Here is a 26,188-nt window from a genome sequence, read left to right on the forward strand (position 1 = left end):
CCCAGAAATCATGAGACACACAAGTTTTATTTTATATTTTATAGAAAGAGGACAAGGCAAACTGTACAACAGAAATAAGTCAACATATTGGACCCTTGTTAAAAGACACAGCAACCAACACCCAAGTGACCTTGTCTGGGTTAAATGAAAACCAAGTTACCAAGTCAATCTAAACAGTGACTTTTCACTACACAAGATTTGATTAGTTCAGAAGACTTAAGTGTCAGTTGTCGTCAGGCACCTCTTCATTTTCATTAAAATATATGTTTAACTTAATAATGTGCTTATCAAAACTATAGGATTTTCTGTTTGCAATGGGATCACACCAGCTGTGACACCCGTCAACATGTTGACATTCTGACCCAAGAGTGCTCAGTAGTTATTACATTATCACCAGAGAACTGAGTACTAATGGGTCAGATCGCCTCCATATTCTTCATTTAAACACAAATACTTTCCTGTAAAGTTTGATGATTGTATCTAGCACAATTGTGATGGTATCATGGGGAGAAAACTTGTCCTCAGAAAGACAATACCAGCCTGATTGTCATGGCTAGTAATAAACTCTATGATTTATTTAGACTTTGACAGTCAATTATTGTTAACAAGGACAAGAGAAACTATAAACAATAGGAAACTCTCTCTACATACTTTCGTGAACTCATTTCTTTTTTCATTGTTTTTTAACAATTCTAATGGTAGTGTAAGAGTTAATAAACCAATTGGCTTGGTCAGGCTTTGCACTAATAAAGCTGGAGTGGTTGTGAACAGTTATCTGACCTCCTTTTGACATCATGTGCGAGCTTGAACTTTATGCTTTATTTATACGACTTTCAAAATAACTTAATAGACACCCAGACGCCCATCCTTCAAAAGATGCTACATGGTGTATTAGGAACATCAAAATGTTCAAATTATGTAATAAGATTATACATTTGTATTACTTAAACATGAAAGTCAAGGTAAAGATGGTTGGCAGCTTTTATTTCACAACAGAAACTAAGCAGTTACCAAGAAAATAATTTTCATGAGCCCCTATGTTGAGTTGGACGGAGTTTTAATCCCAATGGGACCAACCAGCCCAAAATATGTAGGGTTGTGGTAGCTGTATAACTTACAATATTTAGATCAAAGAAGGTACGAGGTGGAATTTTTTATTTCCTAAGCCACTGTAACAATATGGCTTTTACACATTTGATTTACATTTTTATTTAAAAAACAAACAAAAAAAAAGTCAGCTGAATTTGGATCAGTCAGAAATGGAGCCTTGAGAATTTTGTCTTGAACTTCTTGATGGTTTCTTTTGAAGCTTCTGGTAGTGTTTCTAAAAGAAGGGGAAGAACACAAAATGTATGACTACATGTGTGTGTTTACTTTTGTGTATGTTGTGGTTGCTAGCCGATACCCCCTGTAGGCAAGGATATATTACCGACAAACAGCCGACTGATTCCCTATGACCTCAGTATCAGACAGGTCTATATTCTACATACGCACTTAACTATTTAAGTTAGAGTCTGCTTAAGAAAGCTGAGACTGACTGGTGATAACCTGCTGGGTTTTATCACTTCTTGCAGGTCACAATGTCGTGTGAATGTAAAGAGACGACTGGATAAAAAACCGAGTATACGTAAGACAAATCAATTCAATCTACACTTTAGTATTTAATACTTAAAAAACACTGTTCATTGAGCATCAAGTAGTTAAACTGAGAATGTCCAGTTTAGCATTCAACAGTCACTACGTTGTTGATGTAGTGACTTGGTGTGACTAACAACAAATACGTGTGAATGTTAACACAAAGTTCGCATTTACTTAATATTCCTCAGTGACGAAGATGCAGTGACATATTGCTCTTACCACACTGGGACCTGCTGCGTCTGCCTCTCCCTCAGCTGTCTCATTACCTGTGCCAGCATCTGCACTGACCACCAACTGGAATTGGGAACCGACTTGTCTGTTCACTAGCCACCGAGTCCACGTCCTCTAACGTAATACCATGCCTCTCCCTCTTTCCCTCTTTCTGTTCGTCTTTGTAACTTAGCAGTCCGCGACGGTGCAGGGGAGCGAGTAGAGAATATTAAATAGATCGCAGATGGTGTTGTTTTGACGGATTAAAAAAAATACAAATAAAATGTCAAAATAAGTCAGCAAATATACTCGGGCGCCCGTTGATATACCTGGGCGGCCTGCCCAAGTAAATTGTGGGAAACCCCGGAAATGTAACATAGGATGCAATGCACCCCGAGAGATGCATAGTATAATCATTAGAAAAGGAAATCACACCGACGCTTCAATAGGCTGAACAGGATTACTGTAGTGAGGCATGGCCTGAGTTATTTATTTAATTGTTATTCTTTTATGTCCCGTTTCCATTGTTTGACTATTATACTTTTTGTGTATCAAAATTCAGTGGGGCATCAAAGGGTTGAGACCAGCTGGATCTCTCACCACTATGTGTTTGTCTGTACCTGCAGGTTGTTGTAGTGTCTCTGGCTGCTGCAGTGGAGCTCCTTGGCCGAGTTCTCGTTCAGGTAGAAGACAGAGCAGAGATTACAGAAATACCCCGATTTGGGGACCACAAACTCCCGACCTGAAGAGAAACAGAAACAGGAATGTAAACGAAAAACAAAAACAAAACATTTTAATCTAATCATCATTAAATAAAATCGTGTGTGTTTCTCACCAAGGGGGTTGTTGGGGTTGAATGGTGGCAGTTTGAAGTCAGCAGCAACACAAGGAGACTGAGAACGAGATCTCTTTGCTTCAGGTCCGACAAGCTCCCTCTTCCTTTTACTCACAGCTGAAGAAACGGAGGAAAGAACAATCATGAGCCCTGACAATCATACTGGAGCTGCAACGATAGTCAATTTATCAATCATCAGATAATCAATCAGTTATCAACTGATATCTTTTTATAAGTAATTAATTGTTCTCTCTTGTTTAAAACTTCTCAGATGTAATGATTTACGGATTTTCTGTCATATCTGATTGACCTGTTTGAATAAGACAAGATATCTGAACACATCATCTTGGGATTTGGGAAATTATATCACCTTTGATTGTTTGATGCTTTATGGGTTAATTGATTGTAAGTAAAGAAAAATAATCTTTGGTTGTAGGCGTAAATGAAACTGAAACAATTCATCACTTCATAGAATATCAATCTGCAAAAACTTTGATAATCGATTAATCATTTAAAATTAATTATTATAACAAAAACACCAAATATTCAGTCGCCAATTTTCTACTTCTCTGATAAAAACTAAATTTTTGGGATGTGGATGCCAAGTTGGAATAATTTTTCACAATTTTCTGACATATTTTAGACACAAAATTAATCGGTAATAGAAATAATCATTATTTGCAGTTCTACATGTAAAATCAGCAATTTCAGAGAAGTTTTATTGTGACACATTTTGTTGGTTCAAAACAAACAAAAGGCTTAGAGTGAAATGTGTGCTACAACTCTTATGTCATTCTCTCAGCTCGCTGTACCTTTAATGTCTGCCCTGCTCCCTCCTTCCTTCTCCTCCTCTCCTTCCTCCACACATCCTTCCAGGTTCTGGTTCTCAGGGTGCTCAGGCTGCAGCTCCTGCCCAGCAGAGGCAGCATCGATGTTGGCATGGCTCGCTCTTTCCACCTCTGCCTTCTGGATCTCTTGCTGGCTGTCACTTGACAACGCTGACGGATCTTTGTCCAACGACGATGAGGCATCGAGTGAAGTGAGAGGTGGTATATCAGTATCGGCTGATTCCTTTTCTTCCTCTCTCTCATCTTTTGTACCAATCTTTTTCCCTCTAGTAGATTTTCTCACTATAGTAAATTAAAAAAATATATAGTAATTGAACAAACAAATGAAAGGGAAACTGCAAAATAATAACGTTCACATTATAGGGCTCCATCGCCCCTTTTTCATTTTTGAGTCTAGAGATTAGAGTTGGGGTAATGACATGATTGTATAAAAGATATAGACGTATGCGTTTGTGTTACCAGGGGACTGTCTGGTTCTCTTCTTGGCTCGGCTTCTTGTCCTGGTCGTTTCCTTTTCTTCCTCCTCCTCTTCAACCTCTCCCACCTCATCGACTGTGACAAAGTTCATACTCTCCTCTAAAGTAAATCAAAGAAAGAAAAAAAAGGTTTCAGGCTACCATCAAAACTAAAACTCTAAATGTGTCATTTAGTAAGATTGAGTAACACACACCTGTGTCGACATTGTGTTTACGTTTCGAAGATATTGAGGTTTTTTCAGCTCCATCTTGGGCTGCCTTCTCTTCTTCATCATCACCTGCTTCATCTAAAGTCACCAAAGTCTAAAAAGAGAGAGAAGAGACCTTTAGCTTCTGTATATATAATACCTGCTGTAGGTTGTCAAATTTGTGTTTTGCCTTGTATATAATTTCTCCAGGGAAGAAAATTAAACTTTAAATCTCCATCTTTACCTCTGGGTTTAAGGAGTCCACTGATTCGTCCTCCTTGCTGGGTGGGCGGGCCTCCAGAGTGCTTTCCTCAGCCTTTCCCTCTTCCTCCTCTTCTACGATTTCATCCAGGGTGACGAGCGTCTGCAGCTCTCCCTCCGTGATTTCCTCATCCCACTCTTGACCCTCCGCTGCTCTTTCCTCTCCAGCCTCATCTGCTCCCACCTCATCCAGAGTTACCAGCTCCTTGGCATCTACCTCTACCTTCTCCTCCTTTTCCCTTCCCCTCTCCTTCACCTTCCTCGTCCCTCCTCCACTGCTTCCTCCTCCTCTGCTACTGCTGCTGCTGCTCCGGCTCCTTCGCTCCCTCTCCCTGGTCCTCCTCTCTTCCCGCTCCTTCTCTCGCTTCTTGGCGAGCTGCTTCTCTTTAGCGACAGCTTGCCTCTTCCTCAGTTCTTCCTCCTCGGCTGTGTCGTCAGGGTAATCCTCCTCCTCCTCGCTCACTTCATCCAGGTTCACCAGAGCGCTCGCTGCAGCTGTCGTGTCATCTTTCGTGGACAGCGTTTGATTCTTCTCCTCTGCTGGTGTTGCAGTATCACATCGGGACTTGGTTGTTGATTTGCCCTCTTTCTTAGTGTCTATTTTGGGTGTTCTCTCCTCCTCTCTCATACCAGACTCTTCTGCAGCAGATGGATCATCAATCATCTCTTCCCCGATGACCCCTTTTTCGGGTGCTTCAGCATTGTTGGTACCACATGTTGGTGCGTCTTCTTTTACAGTTGGTGCATCCTCTTTTAAACTAGTTTCATCTTTTGTCTTAGTTCTTTCCTTCATCCTTCTACTGGACACCTTTGTGGTCATCAACTGTTCCTGTACTTGATCATCTTCCAGAGAATCTACGATCTCATACATTGGCTCCTCATCCTCCTCCTCATGTTTGGGTGATCCTGTGAGAGATTTGCTTTTTATTTGCTTGTTGTTGTTCTTAGAAATGTTCTTTCTCGGACTCTTAGACTGTTCTGTGGAGGGGGGATCGTCAACCAGCTCATCCTCCACAGAATCAAGAATCTGATATGTCACCTCATCTTCATCAGCCACTTTTTCAGATGCTCCTTTGTCATCCTTCTTCAGTGTTACAGTGTCTTTTTTAGATGATTTAATTTCTTTCTTTGGTCTTCCCCTTTTCACTTTTCCTCCTGTAGCAGGCTGGTCATCCTTAGCAAACTCATCCTCCACAGAGTCTAATATTTCATAAAGAGAATCCTCTTGACTTACCTCTCCTACAGTAATGTCACTCTGCTTTGTTGGTACACTCTCTTTTTGAGGTGCCATCTCCTCTTTCTTTAATGTTTTTTCCCGTGATTCCCTGGCAGGAGTGTTCCTCCTTCTTGTTGGTGTGTCTTCTATTTTTGTTTTCTCATTGGAAGCCTCTCTCTTAGTTGTTCTTTCCCTTCTTCCTCTGGTAGATCTTGTCATAAAAGTTGGTTCTTCGGCAGCAGTCTCGTCCTCCACAGAGTCTAAAATTTCATAGGAAGCCTCCTCGTCTCCATCAGGTTTGTCAGATGCTTCAGTGAGATTCAATGTCATTTTATCCTCTTTCTTTCCTCTCGCACTCCTTCTTCTACCAGACCTTTCTGTGGCGGCTGCATCTTGAACCAGTTCGTCATCAACAGAATCTACTATTTTGTACACTTCCTTAGTGACCTCTTTGATCTCTTTGTCTTTTTTAGAACCTCCTGCAGTGGTGTCCATCTTCATTCGCGTTTCATATTTTTTAACTGGCCTGTCCTGCTTCTTTGGTGATTTTTCCTTCTCTTCCCTTTTGGATGCTCTGGTCCTGGGGCTACTCCTCTTTGATGATCTATCATCTTGTCTAGCAGTCAGCTCCGCTTTTTTGGTTCTTTTTTCCTTGTTGTCAGCCTCAGACTCTGTCTTTGTAGTTGTTGGCTGATCTTCCACAGAATCAATTACCTCATAGGTATCTTCCTCTTCTTCCATGTCTTTTTTAGACATCTGATCACTGGGAGTTTCAAGTTTGTGGCTGTCATCTTCCATTACCACCTGATCGTCAATTGAATCCAATATCTCAAAGGTTTCATGTTCAGGAACGTCGCTATCAACGTCTTTTAAAGTGTGTTTATTGTCACAGACTTCAAGAGGCTGGTCTCCATCATTTGGTTTTTTTTCTTCAGGGTTTTCCACATCTTTGGAGGCTTTACAGGATTCTGGTGAAATCATTTTGCCTTTGACCTCCTCTTCTTTTTGTTTTCGAGTCTTTCCATCTACCTTACTTCTTGGATCTTGTTTGCTACCTGTATCCAACACTTGAATACTATCTTCCTTATTTGCCTCTTGGTTTTTAATAATTGCAACTTCAACTGCAGATTTATCATCAGATTTGTTGACTACTTGAATCACATCTTCCTCAGACAGTTGTTTTACTGTGGAACTGTTATCTTCAATGGGGTAACTGTCTTCTTGACCTGTTGTGGCTTGACCTTCAGTAGCACTGTTGACCGTTTCAAAAGAAACACCCACTTCCTTTTCACTGCACTGCTCAGGGCAGACTTTGCCTTCTTTATAAACAGTGCCAAAGACCTGTCTGTCCAGAGTTTCCTCATGCAAACTCCGGTCATTCTCAGGCTCTATTATCTGTGTTCCAGAGCTGCCTACTTGGTTCCCATCATCCATCTGTTCATCTGTTTGGTCATCAAGTGAATCAAGGATTTGGTAATTTTCAGCGTCATCATCCTCCTCCTCTGGATGTTTGCCAACATCATCTTCTTTCCTTCTGTCTTTGCTTTTCTCCAGGTCGTTGAGTGTGTTGTCTTTAGCATCAATCTCAAACCTCTGGGATTGGCTCAACTCTAACCCCCGTCCCTGTGCAGGTGGATGCATCTCTGATGATGTTTCTATTTTTGACTCTGACTCAACAGTTTTTGCAGCAATGGCCTCTTCTGACACCTTGTGGTCAGACTTTACCACTGCACTCTCTGTGGCTTTTGCTTCTCTATGTGACTCAGGATGAGTCTTTATTGATGCCATCTTTTCAATTTCATGTGTAGTAGAGGACGATTGGGTCCTACAACTCGAGGAAGATGTAGTAGATGCTTTGACAGGAGATTTTGTCTTGCTCTGTTCTGCTTTTGGACCAGGAGAGGAAGAGGTTTCAAGACACAGTGAGGAAGAGGCAGAGGTTTTACTAACACTGGCATAGGATGAGGGTTTGGTGGGTTCAGATGAGTCCTTGGCCTTTTTTGGTGACGCAGAGGTCGATTTAGAAGACGAGCTTCTCTTCATGGAGTCTTTAGTCGACTTGGATGAGGAGGAAGAAGAGGATGAGGAAGAGGCTGAGCTCATAGGGTCTTTCAAGGACCTTTTCGAAGTTTGTTTGGCAGTACATGATGTGTCTGAGCTTTGCCTCTCTTTTTTCCCTCTGGAGGACTGCTTGGAAAAGGAGGAGCTCTGGTGGTCAGGGCTTCTGTCTTCCACATCGCCAACTTCATCAACAGTGACAAAGTCCTCCATGTTGAAATTTTGCTCATCAAAAAGGTAGGCGTCTGGAGAAATCACGTCATCTGTAAAATCACTTTGACCCTGGATCGAGAACAAAGAAGGAATACAATCTCTGAGACAATTACCTCAGTAATCAAATATACTTGATAGTTTGACCTATTGATTTATTGCAAATAATAGTTTTTAACAAAGACTGGTGAAAAAGACAACACATAAGTGTCATGAGCAAATTCTGAGAGAATCGTATCATTGGTGATCGGGAGTCTCATTCTCTGTGTAGAGGAACGTTTAATAAAAGTAAGTAAAAAATAAAGGATAGAATGTTTAATCAAAAAGCACAGATGTTTACCCTTTCTTGTGGTGTGTCTCCATCCTTCACACCTTTAGAGCCCAGGTTGCTTTTGCCAAAACTCTACAAAAAAAAAATATTAAAAAAGAGATGGCCAATATTGCTGGATTAGTGACAGGTGAAATCAAACATAAAGGCAAAATTGTACAGCGAATTTCAATGTTTATGCCTCCCAGGCATAATGCAAGTCAACCTTTCCAGTGCATGCAGTGCATATTGTTAATGAGACATCCGCATCACTCATTTATATATTGTTTAGCTTTGCTCCAAGTACTTCTTTGACAAAGGCAGCAAACCTGTATGCTGGTGTGTCACACTTAAACGTTGTTTCAAAAATAAGACTGGTGTTATTTCATACTTTTGCTATTGTCCACAAATATGAAAAGCCCAAAATTAACAATGTGGTGTTGTGCTTGACTTCCCACCATTGGGTCCCCTTGGTTCCCATTAAATTCTTCATTAGGAACACATTACTTGTGCTATTAGCCAATCAACCAATCATGTGGCAGCAGTAAAATCCATTAAATCCTTCGGGTACAGTTCAGCAGCTTCACTTAATGAAGAAATTAAATATCAGAATGGGGGGAAATTTGATCTCAGTGACTAGTACTGTACAAATATGCTATTAGTCACATTTAAATGCTGAGTGAGCTTTAAAGTCAGGCGTCACCTGTTTCTCTTCACTGTGTGTCCTGCTTCCTCGTGTAAGTCTGTGCTGGCGAACTGCTGCTGTAAGGGCATTGAATATGTCCTGGTCAATATGAAGGAGTTCTGTGGTGTTTTCTTCAGATTTGACCAGACTTGTGGCTAAGAGTGCGGGACTGGAGGCAGCGGGGACGGTGTTTCCATCAGCAGTATCGTCTATTGGTGTTGGTGACCCGTCCTCCCTCTTTATTTCTGCTTTCTCTACATCCTCATTTGCCTTAAAAGCAATGGTGGATTCCATGGTAATCGCAGTTTCCAGTTTCTCACTCTCCTCCTTTATTGCTACATCACTTGTGGCAGTGGCACTTGGTCCTGATTCACAAATGATGGATCCAGCAGGAGCTGCTGGTTTAGCAGAAGCAGGAATACTGGCTTGCAGAGCAGATTGGGGCCCTTTATCAGAAACTTCACAAGGAGGAGGATGTGTTGGGGGCTTGGCTTCATCATTTACGGTGTCCAGTTCAAGGTTTATTGTGATCTCACTGGAGTCTTCAAGGCGCTGTTTTAGGCTCTTCAAACTAAAATCAAACAAAGAAAACTAATAATCATTTTCAGTATCAAATTAATCTGCAAACCTTTTTCCAATATATCACCAACTGTTGACGTCAAACATATAGTTAACACATCCCATCGTATTTCCAGAGTCCTTGCTGATATCAAATGTGTTTTTGTCTGATAGTCTAGTAACCAAGGATATTCAGATTACACTAATTTAACAAAGAGAAAACCAGAAGGCTCTCACATTGGAGCAGCTGCAACCACAGAATCTATTGTATTTTTGCTTAAAAAACAAACAAACAAATTTGTTACTTGCAGGTTCATTTTCTCTCAATTGTCTCATTGATAAACCTTGCAGTATTTTTTTTTTATCACTCTGGGGCATACGTTGATAGTTTATGTCAATCAATTACATGTGATCTGGAGCCAGAATAATGTGGGTCATAGCAGTCAGCAGTTATTTTGGTTACATGATTTGACTTTGTTAACCTGACAAGAATCAGTTACAGGGTGATGTACTCACGGCTCAAAACGCTGAACTTTACTCCTGTGTAAAAGGAAAAAAAGAGGTTTGTCAGTTTAGGTATGAGGACAGGAGATTAAAAAATAAAGACATGAGGAGGTAACCTTTTATAAAAGCCTGTGTTGACAAACACTATATATAGGTAATTATATAACCATATAGGTAATTATAACTCGTTTACTCCCTTTTCTCCCTCCCTAATTAAAGAACACACTTACCAAGTTACAACTTTAGATACAGTGTCCGGTGAAAAAGTGTTGTACTTCTCCACCACCTGTGTTACACCGCTGGAGTCAGCCATCTCAACGCATATCTGAGGTAGAAAGACAGTCATGGACATGGAGTGAAAAGAGTGAGTGAGGAAGAAGAAATAAATGAAGTGACAAGAGAAAAACAACAAGTAAGGATCCTTTATATGTGAAGTCAGAGTGTATTCAAGCAGAACTGTGGTACTAAAAGGTGTGTTACAATGGCTTTTCTATCCAAGCTTAGATGTAAAAAGTGGAGGTGTTGCTGTTGCTGTGTTATTGTTGTACCCTGTTAGCGAGTGGCAGGAAGCTGACAAAAGCAGCGATAGACGCCACCACTTCCATGACCATCTTGACGATATCCACGGTTGTCTCAGAGATCTCCACACAGAGCAGCCTCTCCTCCAGAGACTCTGGATCAGGAACACGCTGGAAAACAACAAACAGCTGGTGTTAAAGACCAAGGAGGCAAAGAAATAGCTGCTTTCATATTAAAATAAATGATTTATGACTTACAACGTTGCTCCATTTCATCAGCGTTTTATACATGAGCTCCTGCAAAAAGAAGACAAGTCACAGAGAGATGTTGTCAAAACACATTTTAAAGCAGCGTACATTATATCTGCATTTTAAAATGTATTTAAAACCAACAATTGTTCTCCAAATGGTTCAGATTGTATGCATACATGTATTTCTGTGCTTGTCTGTGGAGTACTCCTAGTTTCAACAACCACACTATAACATTTTATTGTTATTTCCATCCAAAAATTTCTACAGAAAGAATTAGAGGAAATCACAGAAAGAAATTAGACGGAGAAACAAGCGAAGCAAGGAACCCCAGTGTCCACACCTCTCTTGATTCAGGATGCATCTGCTCCAAGACGAAATGGACGCGGAGTCTGGAGCCTCCGACAGACACAGGATTTCTGATGTGATCTCGGACAAAATTGCAGCACGCAGTCAAATTGTTGAAATACACAAAAGCCTGGAGGCGAGGAGAGAAGAAAGAAAGAAAGTTATGACTTAGTTTAATTCAAACAACAAAGTTCAATTTAATCAATCAAAATGCGGCATCTTCTCCTTACCCTCCTCTGCAGTGTCAGGACTATCACGTTGTAGTAGAGGGAGTGAAGATTTTGTTTAGGGAAATAAGGCCAGACCAACTTGGTGACGTCCTCATGCTTGTAGCTTCCCTCAGGCAAACCAGTCAACATGATTGTGGGGATCAAGAAACCTTGACGCTTGGCCTTCTACAGGACACAATGTTCAAGACAAAAGTTAAAGCCGGAGGAGTCAAACTAGGTTTTGCCTAACGACGTTCAGACCAAAAGCAGTGAGTAAAAAAATTTGCTCTGGCTGCCCTACCAAGGATGCTGTTGAAGTCTGTGTGTGCTCAAAAGTGTACGCGTGTTCTCTGGAGTAGAGAACTTCTACATTCCGATTGGTTGCTGCTGAATCGCATCATAGCTAACTTACTTTATGGTAAATAAAGTTGCCTGGACTTCAGCTTTCTCTGACGCTGGCTCACACAGAAAATGTTTGACTTCTGGTCACTTGGACGTTCTTGCTGCTTTCGATCTGAACATACAGTAACTTGCTGTAAGGTTGTAATTTAAGTTACATCCTCTAAACCAGCAGCAAATCTGAACTGAGCATAAAATCCTCCAGGTTCAACACCACCTAATGTGGAGCTTAATATTTCTTTTATCTAATTTAATCCAATATCAATCAATATCTTTAGCTGTTTTTTTTTTCGATGAATGTCATTGCAACATGAATATATAAAAAAAAAAAAAAAAATTGATACAGTTATCGGGAATAATCTTCTTACCGCAATGTCATCAATTTCTCTGACCGTCAGATGATCTGGGAACCAAAAACAAACACAGTCACTTTCCTGAACAATAAGTAAATACGTTAAATTTGGAAGTTAAATATTGTCTCCAGCTGTCTCTTACCTGGGATGATGAACCAAGGGGACATGGTAGGGAACACAAAGGGACTAGCTGTCAACGTGACGCAGAACGGTGAAATGCTACCCTGTGGAACACCAAATTTTGTTGTTGGGATAGTTGTCCCGGCAACAACATCCTTGCTGTCCGGAATAGCGTTTGCGGCAAGTCTCGGTGCTGCAAGAACAAAAAACAAGAAGGGGTGTATTGTTTGAATGTATCTGAAGAGTGACGACAGTTTTTATTTCCTGACATGAAGACTTACGTAGAGCTGTGGAGTCGCAGTGTGGCGTTTTCAGCCTGTAGACTGTGTGAGCAGGGGCCTGTTTCAGGAGGCTGTACCAAACTCCGAGCCGATCAGCATCACGATTGGACTCAAATTCAATAAACACCTGAAACACATATAGGACAGATAAGAAGAACAGGAAATCTTTTTAAATTCCCTAAAACACATGTGCTTGTGTGTTTATGTTTATACCTTGTTCAGGAGAGGCATGTAGTTTCTGACAGAATCGATTTTTTTCAAAGCTTCCCTGAGGTCTTTGGCCTCGCTTGGTGAAATGTTCTTGATGTAGATTGTTCTTTCTCCATCATCAAGCACCGGCTGTGTCAAGAACAAATGAACATTTAGACTTTTTTGAAATTTTGAAACTTTAAAAATTACTCTAAACGCACAAAGTTATATTCAGTAGTTCTTTTAAAGTCCAAGTTCATTTTGAAAACTGGGGATGAGTCTTTTACATAATCACTGGGAAAGTAATTGTGTTTGTTACTTACAGAATTCATCCGCTTCATCACTGATTTATAAAACCCAAGCTGAAACAAAAACATCAGAGTATTAAATATACTAAACATCGATAAAAACCTGTCAATAAAATCAATCAGTGTCGTGTACATGCTCACCGGTGACATTGTTATGCCGCCATCCACTACACGCACCGCCAGTCTGGAGTTTTTAAGAGTCATGCGATTCCGTCTGGTGAAAGTCAAAAGCTTGTGCACATCCTGCACTGTTGGCATCACAGCAAAGGCCTTAAGAGGAAAACCAGAAACAAAAATGTATTATCAATTATACTGACAGATTACATACATGTTTGTAATAGTAATATAAGAGTTAAAATCAGTCTGAAAATGATATAGGAACCAATAGTGTATTTATTACAATGAGTATGCAAAGATCTCACAATAACTGATGTTCAACTGCAAGTTAGAGTAATAATTAAAATAAACTTAATGTTACATAACCCAGTTTAGAAGTAGAAACGCACAAAACCACACAAAAACAACAAAACAAACAAAAAGACCATCCAACAAATGACACAAGAAGCTGATCGAGGGGACTAAGAGATGACAGTAAAAATACAGGATTAATAAACCAAACCGATGCAGATTAATAACCTGGTGCCTACCATGCAAGCCTGAGGAAACACATAGATGTTGTCATCTTTATATTCAAATCCAAATGGAACGAGCAGGTTGGCGAGGTCTTCTACTGTGTAGCAGCCATCGTAATACTTTGGCAGGTTGGTTATGAGCAGCTGCTTCTTACCAAGTGAAAAAAACTGGGAAAATGGAGGAAGAAAGAAAAAAAAAAAGACAAAATGTTACTGAAGTTTTGTTTGGGCATTTTAGTGACAACATAAGACTGGATTAATTATTTTACTAACAGTGACGTTCTCGCAGTCAGACTAAGGCGAAAAGTGGGAATGGATCCTAAGACCTCACTAAATCTGTTACAGGAAGTGACAGGAGTCATCATTGTGACATAACCAAGCTTTACGCCCTTTGTGAACTAAAGGATCACTATATGTTATTATTAATGCTATTATAAACAAATAAACTAGAATCGGATACAAAAAACATTTGAACCTTACTGCCTACAGGCAAAAGAAATTCTTTGATATAAATTTTAAGACATCTTTATAACTTCTGGGGCCTTTTTTAGAACTGAATTAATTCATTTTAATTTAAGACTGTTCAAGACCTGCAGATATGCTGTGCAAAATTACATTCACACCCATTCAAGAGATTTTAGTACATATCAATGCCTATTGCATCAACTGAGGAGCAGATCATAACCGAACCAAAACAAACTACATGTTTAAATACTGCAGTAGTTCATAAAAGGGGAGTTGAGAAAACCTACTTTTGGTAAGAAGCAGGTTTTATTCTTGAGGCACGCTGAAAAAGAAAGCGAAAAATAGACAAAAATATGAATTAGGATCACCTGCAACTGTAGATATGTATGATCTTAATATAGTTAATGACTCCAGTGAGACAAACTCAGTCTCTTTCTTGGATTTCTTACTGATTTTATTTTGATGCAGGTGCTTTTCTACCATCTCCCCAATAGTCAGAGGGGTAACTGCAGCTGAAGAAGACGAGGTTCCTGCCGCTTGCGGCTTGCTCACTGCTGCAGCTGAAGAGGATGAGGTGCCTGCCAGTTGCTGCTCACTCACTGCTGCAGGTGGAGAAGACAAGGTTCCTGCCAGTTGCTGTGCACTCACTTCTGCAGCTGAAGAGGGTGAGTTTGCTCCCAGTTGCTGTTTGGTCACTGCTGCAGTTATTGGCTCAGTTTTGGCAGATGCGGCTACTTCAGTCAACGCAGCTGAAACCTTGCTGACAGCCTTGGAGGCATCCACTCCTGATGATGGATCTCTTTGGGTCTTAATGGCAGATGCAGGATCTTTAAAAGAGCAAGTTTAAGATGAATATTTTCAAAGATCATCAACATTGCCACTAAACCCTCTACATCTGTTGGATCCAGGCTGACACCAAAAAGTAGACCTTGACCATGAACATGACCCATAGTCTAATTTTCAATCTAAGTAGAATGATATCTGAGACACGTTCCTGAGATATGTGTTAATTAAAACATATAGAACTACAGTGTATTTGACAATAAATATTAGTGGGACGGAGCCACAAGTGGCCATACAACAGCTGTGTGTAACAATAGCATAACAACATACACTGTCTGCTACTATAAATACCCTATAATCTGCTACAACAAACAACCTATTTACCTCAGATTAATTAACATTTCGTAAAACCTACAGCTGTTTTCAGACATCAATTGCCTTTTCTAGAAATCCAAGTATGTATCAGTTTTAACATCTTCAGTAGGACCCAATAGGCTTGTGGCTTAGAGCCCTAGACTGGGTAGGGAAGTCAGAAACCATTGACAAACTGACTAACACCGTTTTTGTCTTTTCATCTAGATTATTGCCATCAAATGGTCACAAACATACCTTTTTGAGTTGTTTTTGTCTCCACTCCTTCGACAGTCAACTTTGCTTCTACAGCAGCTTCAGTTGAGTTTGATGCAGCCTGCTGCTGGATTTGTGAAGCATTTGTCTTGGTCTCCAGCCCTTGTACAGATGATTCTGGTTCTGGCAGAGTACTTTGCTGGACTTGTGATGAAGCTTTGAAAGAGGTTTCTGGAGTTCTAATGATGGTCTGAGGACTCTGAGTATCAATGGCTGAAGGATTAAGAACTCCCTCTGTGGTTTGAGATGGAACAGTAGAAGGTTTAGGCGGAGACAAATCTGGTCTGGTCTCATCTTTAGTGGTTGATGGTGGACTCTCACTGGATTTGGCTGGTACAGTCTCTGGATTTGTCTGTTTTTCCCCTTTATCAGCACAACTTTTAACTTCCATGGTCTCTGCAACTTCAACTCCTGTTACCCCAAACTCCATTGGTTCAGTGTCTTTGGCTTCTTTCACCTCAACATCAACCTTGGCAAGTTCTGCTTGGTGCTTCAATTCAGAAACTGTCACATTTCCTGTTTCAACAACCTTGGCCATGTCTTCCAGCACCACTACAGGTTCTAGAGCCTTTGTTTCCAATTCTTTAGACTTGGACGTCTCTACATCAGGGAGATTTTCTGAAGCCATAGATTTGGATGGCACATTTATGGCTTTTGCAGCTGTTTCTTCCACCTTTTCTTGCGTCACAACTCCTCCTGCAGGCAAATTTTCCTCCAGTTTTTTGGGTTTCTGGGAATTTGAGGCTGTTTCTGCTTTGGACACCAAGACATTTGCACCTTTAGTTGGTCCAGCAACAGTCCTAGTTGCTGATTCATCAACCATGGCTGTCTCTTTCTGCGGGGCCACACTTTTTACCGTTTTAGCTTTCGGCCGGGTTGAGACATTTTTTGCTTTGGAAACCAAGACCTTTGCTTTAGTAACATTTGCTGAGCCTTTAACTGAGCCTTTGGCAGCAGTTTTCTCACTTTTAATGTTACCTGTTGCAACGTTGCTGGCTTCAGAGGGTAAAGATAAAGGCTTTGCAGGGCAATTAGGCAAAGTTTTGTGAGCTGTAGGGAGAACATCCTTTGTGGGAGTACTGGTAGTTGTGGATTTAGTGGTTTGAGGTTTGGAGCCACTGGAAATGGCTGGGTTTCTGTGAACAAAAGAAAGTTAAATGGTTGTAAAGCAGGAGAATAATTAAAAAATGGAAGTTCAAGGGAATGGTTTGGATATTTTTTTATATGCTCTTCACAATAAGATCGCACTGTCTTTCAAAAGTTGACTTCCTGTCCTGTGATGACTGTTAGTCCATGTGTTACCTATTGTTTGTTTTTAAATTAACAAACCGAATGACATTCAACATACAGGAGGTGGACACAGTATCGTGTAGATCATTCTTGTAGAGTTTACAGAAAATAAAATCTTCCTGTGTCTAGATTTTTAGTTATTCATTTTGGTTGTTGTAGTAAAAAGGGTAATTTAACTCGTGTCCATCCCATGTGCACACTAAATGTTCACTGATTTTTGTTATGAGGTAAATTCCCAAAAGGTGAATAAAACCAAGAGCAGTAAATTCTGAATATACTGTATATACTCTATGTTGGAAAGACAAAAACTGGAATTTTTTTTTTTTTACTGAGGAGACAAGGCGGACAGACAGTGACTGAATATTTACAGTAATATACTGACAAGGACGAGATAAAACATCTAGCCTCCATCACTGTTAAAAAGAGGTTTGTTTGAAGCATATCTTACTTCTGAGAAGTCGTCTTTCGCTCCTTAGAAACAGTGTCCTGTAAACAAACCAAATGACATTTGTTATTCTAGATTAATCTGATTATTGACACTGTCAATAAACACAGTCCACACCATAAGTATTTCCACAGTAACGCATTCTTCAGGCTTTATGCTTCAGCACATTCAATTTGAAATATTAAAGCTGACACTTGGAACTTTAATGCAGTATCCATTATTTTATTCCAAATTGAATGTGCTGAAAATGAGAGTCTGAAGACCAAAAATTGTGCAACTGTCCAAAGAACTTTAGACTATATATTTCCCTTGGACATGGACAGAAAGACAGATAAAGTGTAATACCTTTTCTCTGGCAACATTGACGATCATTCCTTTCATGTCGAAGCTCTTTACACTCTTCAGTTTCTTAGCATCCTCCTCTTTCTCGAAACACACGATTGCCTTCATGTACACATCAAACACATATACGTTTGTATTACTACAACCATCAGGATTCACTACATCCAAACAGACTACAGACAGAAATTGACAGTTCACCCTTACGTTTTAGTCAGCTTCTATAGCTTCTCAAATGTGAATATTTGCTCTTTTTCTTCTGTGATAGCATGTTTTGATAGCAAAAACTCACTTTTAACTGTCTCTATACATACCGCCAGTGTAGACCGAAACAGTACGACTGATTTCGTTTTTCCAAACTGCTCCACAGCATTGACCACATCATTGTGAGAGAGAGAAGGATAAATCCCTTCTAGCTTCACCATGGTTGGAGGTGAAGATTTACCCAACTGAGTAAAGAGAGAGAGAAAACCAATTAAAGATCTCTTTATCATAAATTGACAATTGAAAATGACTGTCTTTTAATGATTAGAAGGAAAAAGATGCATCTTCTTTTGATGTCATTGATCTAAACATTATGTCACAAAAAATAAATTTACCAACTATAGACTGTTGCCAAAATTCCCTGACAAATTAGTAAACACACACACGCACGCACGTGCGCGCGCGCGCACACACACACACACACACACACACACACACACACACACACACCAACCTTAGTCTTTGTAGAAGCACTTGCCTCGTTCTTCTGCAGACTGGGCTTTGCTTTGGAAGACATTGTTGTCATTTCCTTCTTCCTTGCTGTTGAAGAGTACGAAGAGGCAGCAGAGGATGAACTTTTTCCCCCAGCAGAGGGAGAAGACTGGGAGCGTTTTCCTCCTTTGGGTGACGAATTGGATGATGATGATGAGGAAGACTTCATCTTGGCTAACTCAGCCAGTAAGGCAGGAGCTAGAGTTTTAACTACAGCCTCCAGATCAGACTCTTTTGACAATGACTGGACAGCTAGAGGGACAAAGGTGAAAAACACTGTCAGACAAAACTGCAGTGTTTGGGAGTTTCCACGGGACCTGGGAGCGGTTGAATTACATAAAATGTAGATATAATAATCATATTATCATAAAGTGATACAAAGCCAGGATGTTGGTTGGCGGATTTAGATAGAGTCAAGTTAACCCTTTCCCCATTTCCATTATCTATGCTCACCTCTGCTGGCTGTAGGTTAATATTTACTGTATAAGAGAAGGGTATTAATGTTCTCATCTAACTCTCAAAAATAAGAAGGTGAACAAGTGCAACAAACATATATTATCCCTTTTATATTATATATGAATGACAATAACAGTTTATATTTGTGGCATGCACACTTGATAGAAATTAAAATTTTTGCAGTTTCTCAAACCTGATTTTTCCAGTAGTTTCTTCGCCAGTATCTCTGCACTGCTCGACCTCTTACGTTGAGGGGACGACCTCTCTGTGGAAGATCGTCTTTCACGGCTCCTTCTTGGAGATGATCGTCTCTCATCACCCCTCCTTGGGGATCTTCTTTCACGGCTCCTCGGAGATGGTCGCTTCTCCTCATTTCGTCTTGGCGAAGACCGTTTCTCATCTCTCCTCCTCGGTGAGGATCGTCTCTCAAAGCTCCTTGAACGTGACCGATATCGAGAGAAGGTAAGACGGTCATACCGTGGAGAGCGAGAACGAGACCGGGAACTGAAGGATAAATTCATAAATGGTTATCAAACGTTTCACAAAAACATTTCTTAAGTCACATTCAAATGAATGTTGATGCAGATTTCACAATATAATGCCAAGTGGAATCTCTTCTGTTAACCTATAATATTGCTCATATCAGAATTTGTGTCTCACAGACCTGCGAGTGTATCTGGAGCTGTGCGGTGATCGTGATCGGCTGCGTTTCTCTCTTCTTTCATGGTGTCTTCGGGGACTAGGTGAGTGGGAACGGGAGCGGCTTCCATGCCTGGTTTTCTGATGACGATGTTGGGAAGTCTGGGCAGCAGTTGAGGACGCTGCCTTGCTTGCCTTATCTTTTCCTGCGGCACTGAAGAGAACATGGCACAAAATAAGCAAAGGTGAATGAAAGACAATTTTTTTTCCAAAAATCAGCACTGTACTGGTTTTCAACTGGTGTGGTTACTATTAAAGAATGAAAAATGTACCTGGACTCAAGTATTATCTCACCATCCCAATCTGGGTATCTGTGAAAAACAAACAATGAAAAACAAAACAGTCTGAACACACACCCATTACAACAGCAAACAGGTCACATTTTGACAAAAGGCTAAGATATCTGCATTGAGGTAGACTTTCATGAAGCAGTGGTATTCAGGTGACACTTCTAGAGTCAAATGGTATCAAGAAATTGTACCGTTTTCGTAGACTGTTAGTACAGAATAGACAGCATAATCATGAACCCTGAGAGAAGACTAGCCTCTTAACAGTATGGGTTCACGAAAGACATTCAAGGCACGCAGATAACTACTGCAATTAGCTACAGACGAGTGACAAATTAGAGGGAAAACCTACATATAGTGTCTTAATAAGGTATTGGTCCACCATGCGCCACCTGAACAACTTCAATGTGCCTTGGCATTGATTCTACAAGTCTCTGGAACTCTACTGAGCGATGAATACCATTTAGTGACACCTTGTGCCCTGTGCCCTTCTCCTCGAATTTGTCACCCATCTGTATGCAGTCTGCGCCAACATTACACACTAAAGTACAAATTCATCAGGGACAAACAATCCATAGGATTCTTTCTGTCCAGTGTTTCCACTTCAGTACATTGGCGCTTATTTATCAAACAATAACAATAAAGTGAAAAACTATAAGAAAGAAAAAAAGACTGACTGTGCTCGCAGGATTTTGCAGCTCTCAAGGTGAAGGCCGGTGTTCTGGTGGGAGAGCCAATCCTAGTTAGAAAAACAAACACACAGCATTTAGATAGACCTCATCACAGCTGCTATGAGCTTAAATATCTCAACTGCCATGACACAAATTTTTGTTTATACAACATTAAATTAAAGACATTTCTTAGAGCTTTGTTTTGTTCCAATGCTTTACCCTTTAAAAAGTGTCCAATTACATTGCTGAGATTTCACATTCGAAACAAGAAAACTTTGTTGATACATGTTCATATCAAGTCTGGCTCTAACAACTCAGAAAGTAAATAAAAAGCTGTGTCTAAGTGACGTCTTATAGTACAAACAATGCTATGAAATAAGCATGGAAACAAATATAATACCTGGATATGAAGAAAAACATTAAACCTTTATTGTAAAAGCTGACTCAGCTTGAGTTGGAAGAACAAGAAGTCTTTATCATGAAACACATGAAAAACACAGGTGTCACAGTGCCAGTAACAACCAAAATGAAAAGGTCTTCTTTGGCTCTTGATTTTGCGATGTCTGGCTCTTCAGGTTATCTCAGCAGAGGTCACTATCAAGTATGGATCAGGACAAAACCACACGTCTGGAGTAGAGGCAGGTAGATGTGGAGACCGGGGAGAAGGAGCAGCTGGTCGTTGCTGAGTAGCCAAAATATGAAATGCGATGTCCCAAAAGGAGGGAGAAAAACAGCACACAAATGGTCAATAAAAAAAAATAAATAAAAAAAATAATCTCTGCTGATCTTGTGACATTTGAAGTAAAATGGCTGCTGGTGGGCTATCAAAATACTTAATACAACAAAAAGGGAAGCTCAGCTCCAAGTAAGTAGTTAAAAAGTCAGAATAGGGGAAACAGCTGTCTTCCGTCATCTTCTGATGCATTAGTTGTTCTTGGTCTGCAGATTTTTCCACGTCACATCGATCCCTTGGTCCTGTTCATGACAATCATCTCAGACGATGGCCAGTTCTCATTATTTTACAAATAAGTATGCAGTCACCGTGAATGTGGCGTTGGCCATTACACATTTAACTTCTTCTGGCTAAACTAGACACTGATGTTCTAACGACAGCTTTTAATCAGTCAATCAAGTCATGTAAATCAAGACATTATGATTGTGTATTAGAGCTAACAATAGTCAGTCTGGCATCCTTGACAGTTTGGCACAACATAATTCATTCGGAGTACATGAAAATAGGAACAGGTTTAAACATTCTCTCACAGTGTTTGCAATCCAAGTTTGTTTTTGCAAAATGGTACCCTGCTTATAGGTCATGTCAAGCTTTTCAGTAGAATAATCCAAAAGTAATTACAGATCCATTAAAATTCAAAGAATATTTTACATAAATTAAATACGATCACCCTTAGGCTTTAAAAAAAATTCAAACACTTCAGTACTTTCAAACAAACTAAAAAATGAAATCATTTAAAAAGGTATGTTACAATCAACAACAACATTAAATCAAATAATCCAAAATTTCCTAAAGGGAGAGAAAACAGAGTGCAGTCTTCCACTCACCTTCATATGAGTACATTCTTTGTAACACAGAGAACAGGTATGTGGAAAGACTCTCGGTGTGGCCGCCGCATAATCATGCATCATGGCCGGCGTTGGCAGACCCTTGGAGACTGGCCGCTGTGGTCGACTCTGCCTGTTGGAAGGCGGCAGCAACTGACTGAAGTTCACCGGGCTCGGGATTGGCTGAGGTGAAGCTGGAGGAATAACGAGGCGAGGATCGCCGAGGATAAACATTGAACGATGCATGGTACGTGAGGCATCTGTGCTGCTGGGGATGAAAGAAGCAGGAGGAACCGGTTGCGCAGCAGAATAAACTGGAGGCCACGTTTGTCCCATCTGCGGTACTGGCTGCTTCTGTGCCTGCTGCTGGATGTGCTGCTTCTGCTTCTTTTGCTGTTGCGTCTGCTGCTTCTTCATCTGCTCAGCAACTGTTGACCCTTTACCTCGACCTTTACTCTGATCCTTAGTGCCACTGGTGTCATTGCTTCCAATGAGCACAAGACCAGGTCGGCCAGGATGCACACCGTGGAACAAAGTGCAGGATGGTTGGGCTTTCGACGTTGACTGGCCATCTTCCTTTGGTTCTTTCAAAGGAAGGGGAGTGGAGGGTTCAGACTTGAATACTCTTATGTCTGTGTCTTTCTTTGGTAGAGAGAAAGAGCTCAGGATTGTTTGAGAAGTCTGCTGTGGTTGAGTCGGCAATTGTTTAGCTGGATCATTGCTTGGGGGAGCTACAGGGCTCAGTTTTGAACTGTATGAAGAGCTGGTAACAGAGCTACCTTGATCATGTGAAGAACCCAAGGAACTGCTTTTAACCTCTGTCATATTTTTTTGCGGTGGTTCTCGACCGTGACTGCTACTATTGTAAGTGTCCACCAACAACATACTGCCACTCCCACCACTGTTAGCTCTTGTGCCACTGGTCATTCCAATCTCATCCATAACCCCTCCAGCATATTTGCCAGTATGTCCATAGTCAATCACTTTACTGGGCTGGAGAATAGCCGATGACATTTCCTCCGGGCGTAGCCCTGCCCCTCCAGAACTACTCATCCTGTCCATTCCACTCACACCTCTGGTGGGCTGGGGTTCCAGGTACGGTTTTGACTGAACTGCAGTTGCAGCTCTCTTGGCCTTCTGAATGCGGATTTGGCGCAATATGAACGGCAGGTTGGCAGGGGTGATCTGGTCTTCAGGGTAAGAGATGAGATGTTCCAAATCCTCTTTTTCAAGTCCGAAGTGCAAAAGGATGTTAGCAGCTGATTCAGAAGTGTACTTGGGGCGACTTGACTCAGTAGAGGCCGCAGATTTGTCTGGCACTGGATAGTCATAATCACCCAACCCTGGAATGGACTGCAAATCACGTTCCCTTTCACTTGAGGAATTAAACCTACCGTCAGAACTGCCTACGTAGCTAGATGAAGCAGATGAGTAAAATTTGGAGGAATCATCAGCAGTTGACCTTTTGTAGTTTGGCAACCAGTCCAAAGAGCTACTGCCACTTTCAACATCAGAGTGTCTATGTCCTGGAGGGGCAGAAGTTGAAGACATAGAATAGGAGGTCATCTCTGTGCCTGAGGAGAGAAACTCATCTCTTTGAGTGCTGGTAAAGTGAGTGCCCTGGCCCATGGGCTGATGCGTTGGTTTGCCAAGATACCTCACCTCCTCTCTGGCTCTGCTAATATGCATATCTACAGACCTTTCTATGTCCTCATCTATCATGGCCCTACTCTGTTCAGGCCTGTAACTGACTGACTGAGTCAGCAACGACGGGATCATTCCTCCAGAGCTGGCAGAAGTAGTAGAAGAGGTTCCAGTAGAGCTGAAGCTAGACCCAGGTCCAAGGTGGGGAGATGCCCTCCGAGGGTCCCTCTCTGCCTGCATAGTGGAGAGTCCATATTGCCCCTGGGTGGAACTCTGGTTCCCAGAGGCATAGGGGTTATATAAGGGATGAGACATGGTGTTTGTAATATTCAGATGGTTAACGACATTGAAGGTGTCAGCAGTTGGGTAGGGAAGTGTTGCAGATATGTAGGGAGCAGGTGGGTTGGAACTGGATGTCAAGTTCACAGCTAGACAGCCAACAGTGAGAGCATTTTATTTTGCATCAGTGCTTGCTGGGCTTTTAATTGAGCCAGCCGCAAGGATGCAGACTGCTGTCCAATCAGGAACAATCTCACTGTAAGCCCTCCAAGTAGGGGGCTCGTTAGGGGCCCAGGAATAGGAGAAGGGACACCACGCTCCAATAGCAACGCAAAGCTGAAAAGTCAAGAAAACAAAGAAAGCGGTTATTTAATGGGCATGGACATCAGCGTCTTGGTTGGGTTACATCCATCATCTGGAAGGACTTGTTTGGACTTGTCCACTCTGGTGCTTCCTGTCGGAGAGGGATTCAGTCTGTCTTTCTCCTTGTCTTCACTGGCAAGAAAGAAGAAGTGAGGCAAAAGCAACAAAGCACAGACAAAGAGAGAAAACAAGGTCATGGCTGTTGAGAGAAAACATCCAGAACAGAGACAAATTCATTTATTTCCTTTCCATGCTCATTTGAGACTGGCACCAGCAGACAGACAAAGCACATTGCAAAATTTAACATCTCACAGCTACAATTTCCATTTCAGAAAGTCACATTACATCACTGAGCTAAACGCTGGTACTGAACGACATTCTAAATCAGAATGAACTTCGGATACGACTCTAAAAGACAAGATGGGTTGGGCAGTGTAGTGAAATTGTACAGAATGAGTCACAATTGTATTCATGTGATTTACAATGTGATGGCCTAAATATCATCTACAGAGATTTTGAAAAATTTTGTGTCATGATGCATTCATCACCTCAACTAAAACATCACAATATGGAACTCAAACTTATATGGTCCAATCAAGAAGAATCAAGGAAGGAACCTTATATAAAGCTGAATACCCACTGACTATTGCATTCCAAATCTTTCCAGGGACTTCTGCTCCCACCCTTTTACATACACCCAGTTACATAGAGAACCCCCTTTCTTGCAAAGTACTAACTACATAAAAGCCCTGATACGCTGTTGTTTGCACCAATTCATTTTTGAAAAGAGCAACAGCCAATAGGTAAACTCAAACCCAGTCACTTGGCACTCAGCTGTCCAATGGTGCAACTATGATCACTCACTCAGTCAGTGAGTGACTCACAGACATTTGCCATTATACATCTGGCCCTGCTGTTGCGCCCAGAATAGAAATTCCAGCAAAGAATAGAAAGGGGAATGCATTCTGATAAGCAGAGAAAATCAAGCAATCTCATGTTTTCTCACAAGTAACAAGTACAAAAACAAAAACAACATTCATTAAAATGCAGTCCAATTTGCAATCAACCATAAACTGTAGTCCCCATATGTTTCAAATTAAGTGCTCGTCGGACAAATGCACCCACTTTTTGAAGTGATTGGTCTGGTGTGAGTGACACCAGGAATGTCTTTCAAAGAAGGCCGTACAAAAATGCCTGGCGTTATACTTATTTATGATTCATCATGTCAAATTTACAAAAACGCTTCAAAGACAGAATACTGAAGGAGAGTTTGAGCAGGCAGTTGTTTGCATGACGATAGAGCACTTTATCCATAAATTCACTGTAATAAGGCAGTAATTTTGGTTTGGTTTCCAGTAGCAAGGTCTGATATATTGGAAGTTACACAACAATCTGAGTGTCCCCGTTGTAATTACGACTTGGATCTTCGTGAGTTTTTCATGACTGACATTTAGTCATGTCGCAGTAGAAAAACGCATCTGGGCTGGTTTCAGGTTCCTGGTATTATGCATGCGGCCTCAGTAACAGTATCTTGAATGTAACAGAGTACAATTCCTGTAAAAAGGGCTTTTTCAACAAGTCTGAAAATAAACATCACGAAAGTTAATTGCTGGCATTCTGTCTGTATCGATTGCATTATACTGCTCAAGATTTAATGTCAGCAGATACCTTTTGGCTTTAACGAGTAAGAAAAAAAATCCATGGAGTGTAACCCGTTTATTAATCTGCGTCACATCAGCACAGCTTTTCAATGAATACAAGCGATATACTTTGACCGTTAGTGACAGTCAATAGGTTAATCAGTATTTATCTCATTTGAAGCTCTAAATATTAGAGAAACATAACCACCACTGATGTTCGAGAATTGAAACGTAGCTAAACTAGCTACAGCTAGCAAGTGCTAATGTTTGGCTTCAGCAAGGTC

General features: G+C 40.9%; 1 protein-coding gene across 3 annotated transcripts; it reads right to left on the minus strand.

Moving 5' to 3' along the window:
* Positions 1–24: 24 nt before the first annotated feature.
* Positions 25–24,219, minus strand: LOC111657892 (uncharacterized). Of its 3 annotated transcripts, none has more exons than XM_087175124.1 (34): positions 21,979–24,219; positions 20,425–20,486; positions 19,733–19,771; positions 19,426–19,614; positions 18,955–19,265; positions 18,268–18,557; positions 17,864–17,998; positions 17,556–17,654; positions 17,214–17,251; positions 15,458–16,611; positions 14,515–14,892; positions 14,353–14,387; positions 13,616–13,768; positions 13,110–13,238; positions 12,984–13,022; positions 12,685–12,810; positions 12,472–12,598; positions 12,213–12,383; positions 12,086–12,120; positions 11,340–11,504; positions 11,105–11,239; positions 10,771–10,809; positions 10,543–10,683; positions 10,225–10,319; positions 10,007–10,030; positions 8,951–9,503; positions 8,281–8,343; positions 4,440–8,012; positions 4,202–4,310; positions 3,991–4,107; positions 3,496–3,690; positions 2,684–2,800; positions 2,469–2,590; positions 25–1,324 (listed from the first exon to the last, which is right to left on the minus strand). In XM_087175124.1, exons 1-34 carry the CDS (start codon positions 23,935–23,937, stop codon positions 1,250–1,252), a joined length of 10,992 nt encoding a protein of 3,663 aa, XP_087031250.1. In that variant the 5' UTR covers positions 23,938–24,219; the 3' UTR covers positions 25–1,249. The 3 variants fall into 3 exon arrangements, with proteins under 3 accessions (XP_087031250.1, XP_087031249.1, XP_023266005.1); XM_087175123.1 differs by having other exon boundaries at positions 3,496–3,813; positions 18,292–18,557; positions 21,979–24,218; XM_023410237.2 differs by having other exon boundaries at positions 3,496–3,813; positions 21,979–24,218.
* Between the last annotated feature and the right edge of the window lie 1,969 nt (positions 24,220–26,188).

The sequence above is a fragment of the Seriola lalandi genome, unplaced genomic scaffold, assembly GCF_002814215.2.
Source record: "Seriola lalandi dorsalis isolate HSWRI2012SDOR001 ecotype SW California unplaced genomic scaffold, Sedor1 jcf7180002054418, whole genome shotgun sequence".
Taxonomy (NCBI): Eukaryota; Metazoa; Chordata; class Actinopteri; order Carangiformes; family Carangidae; genus Seriola; species Seriola lalandi.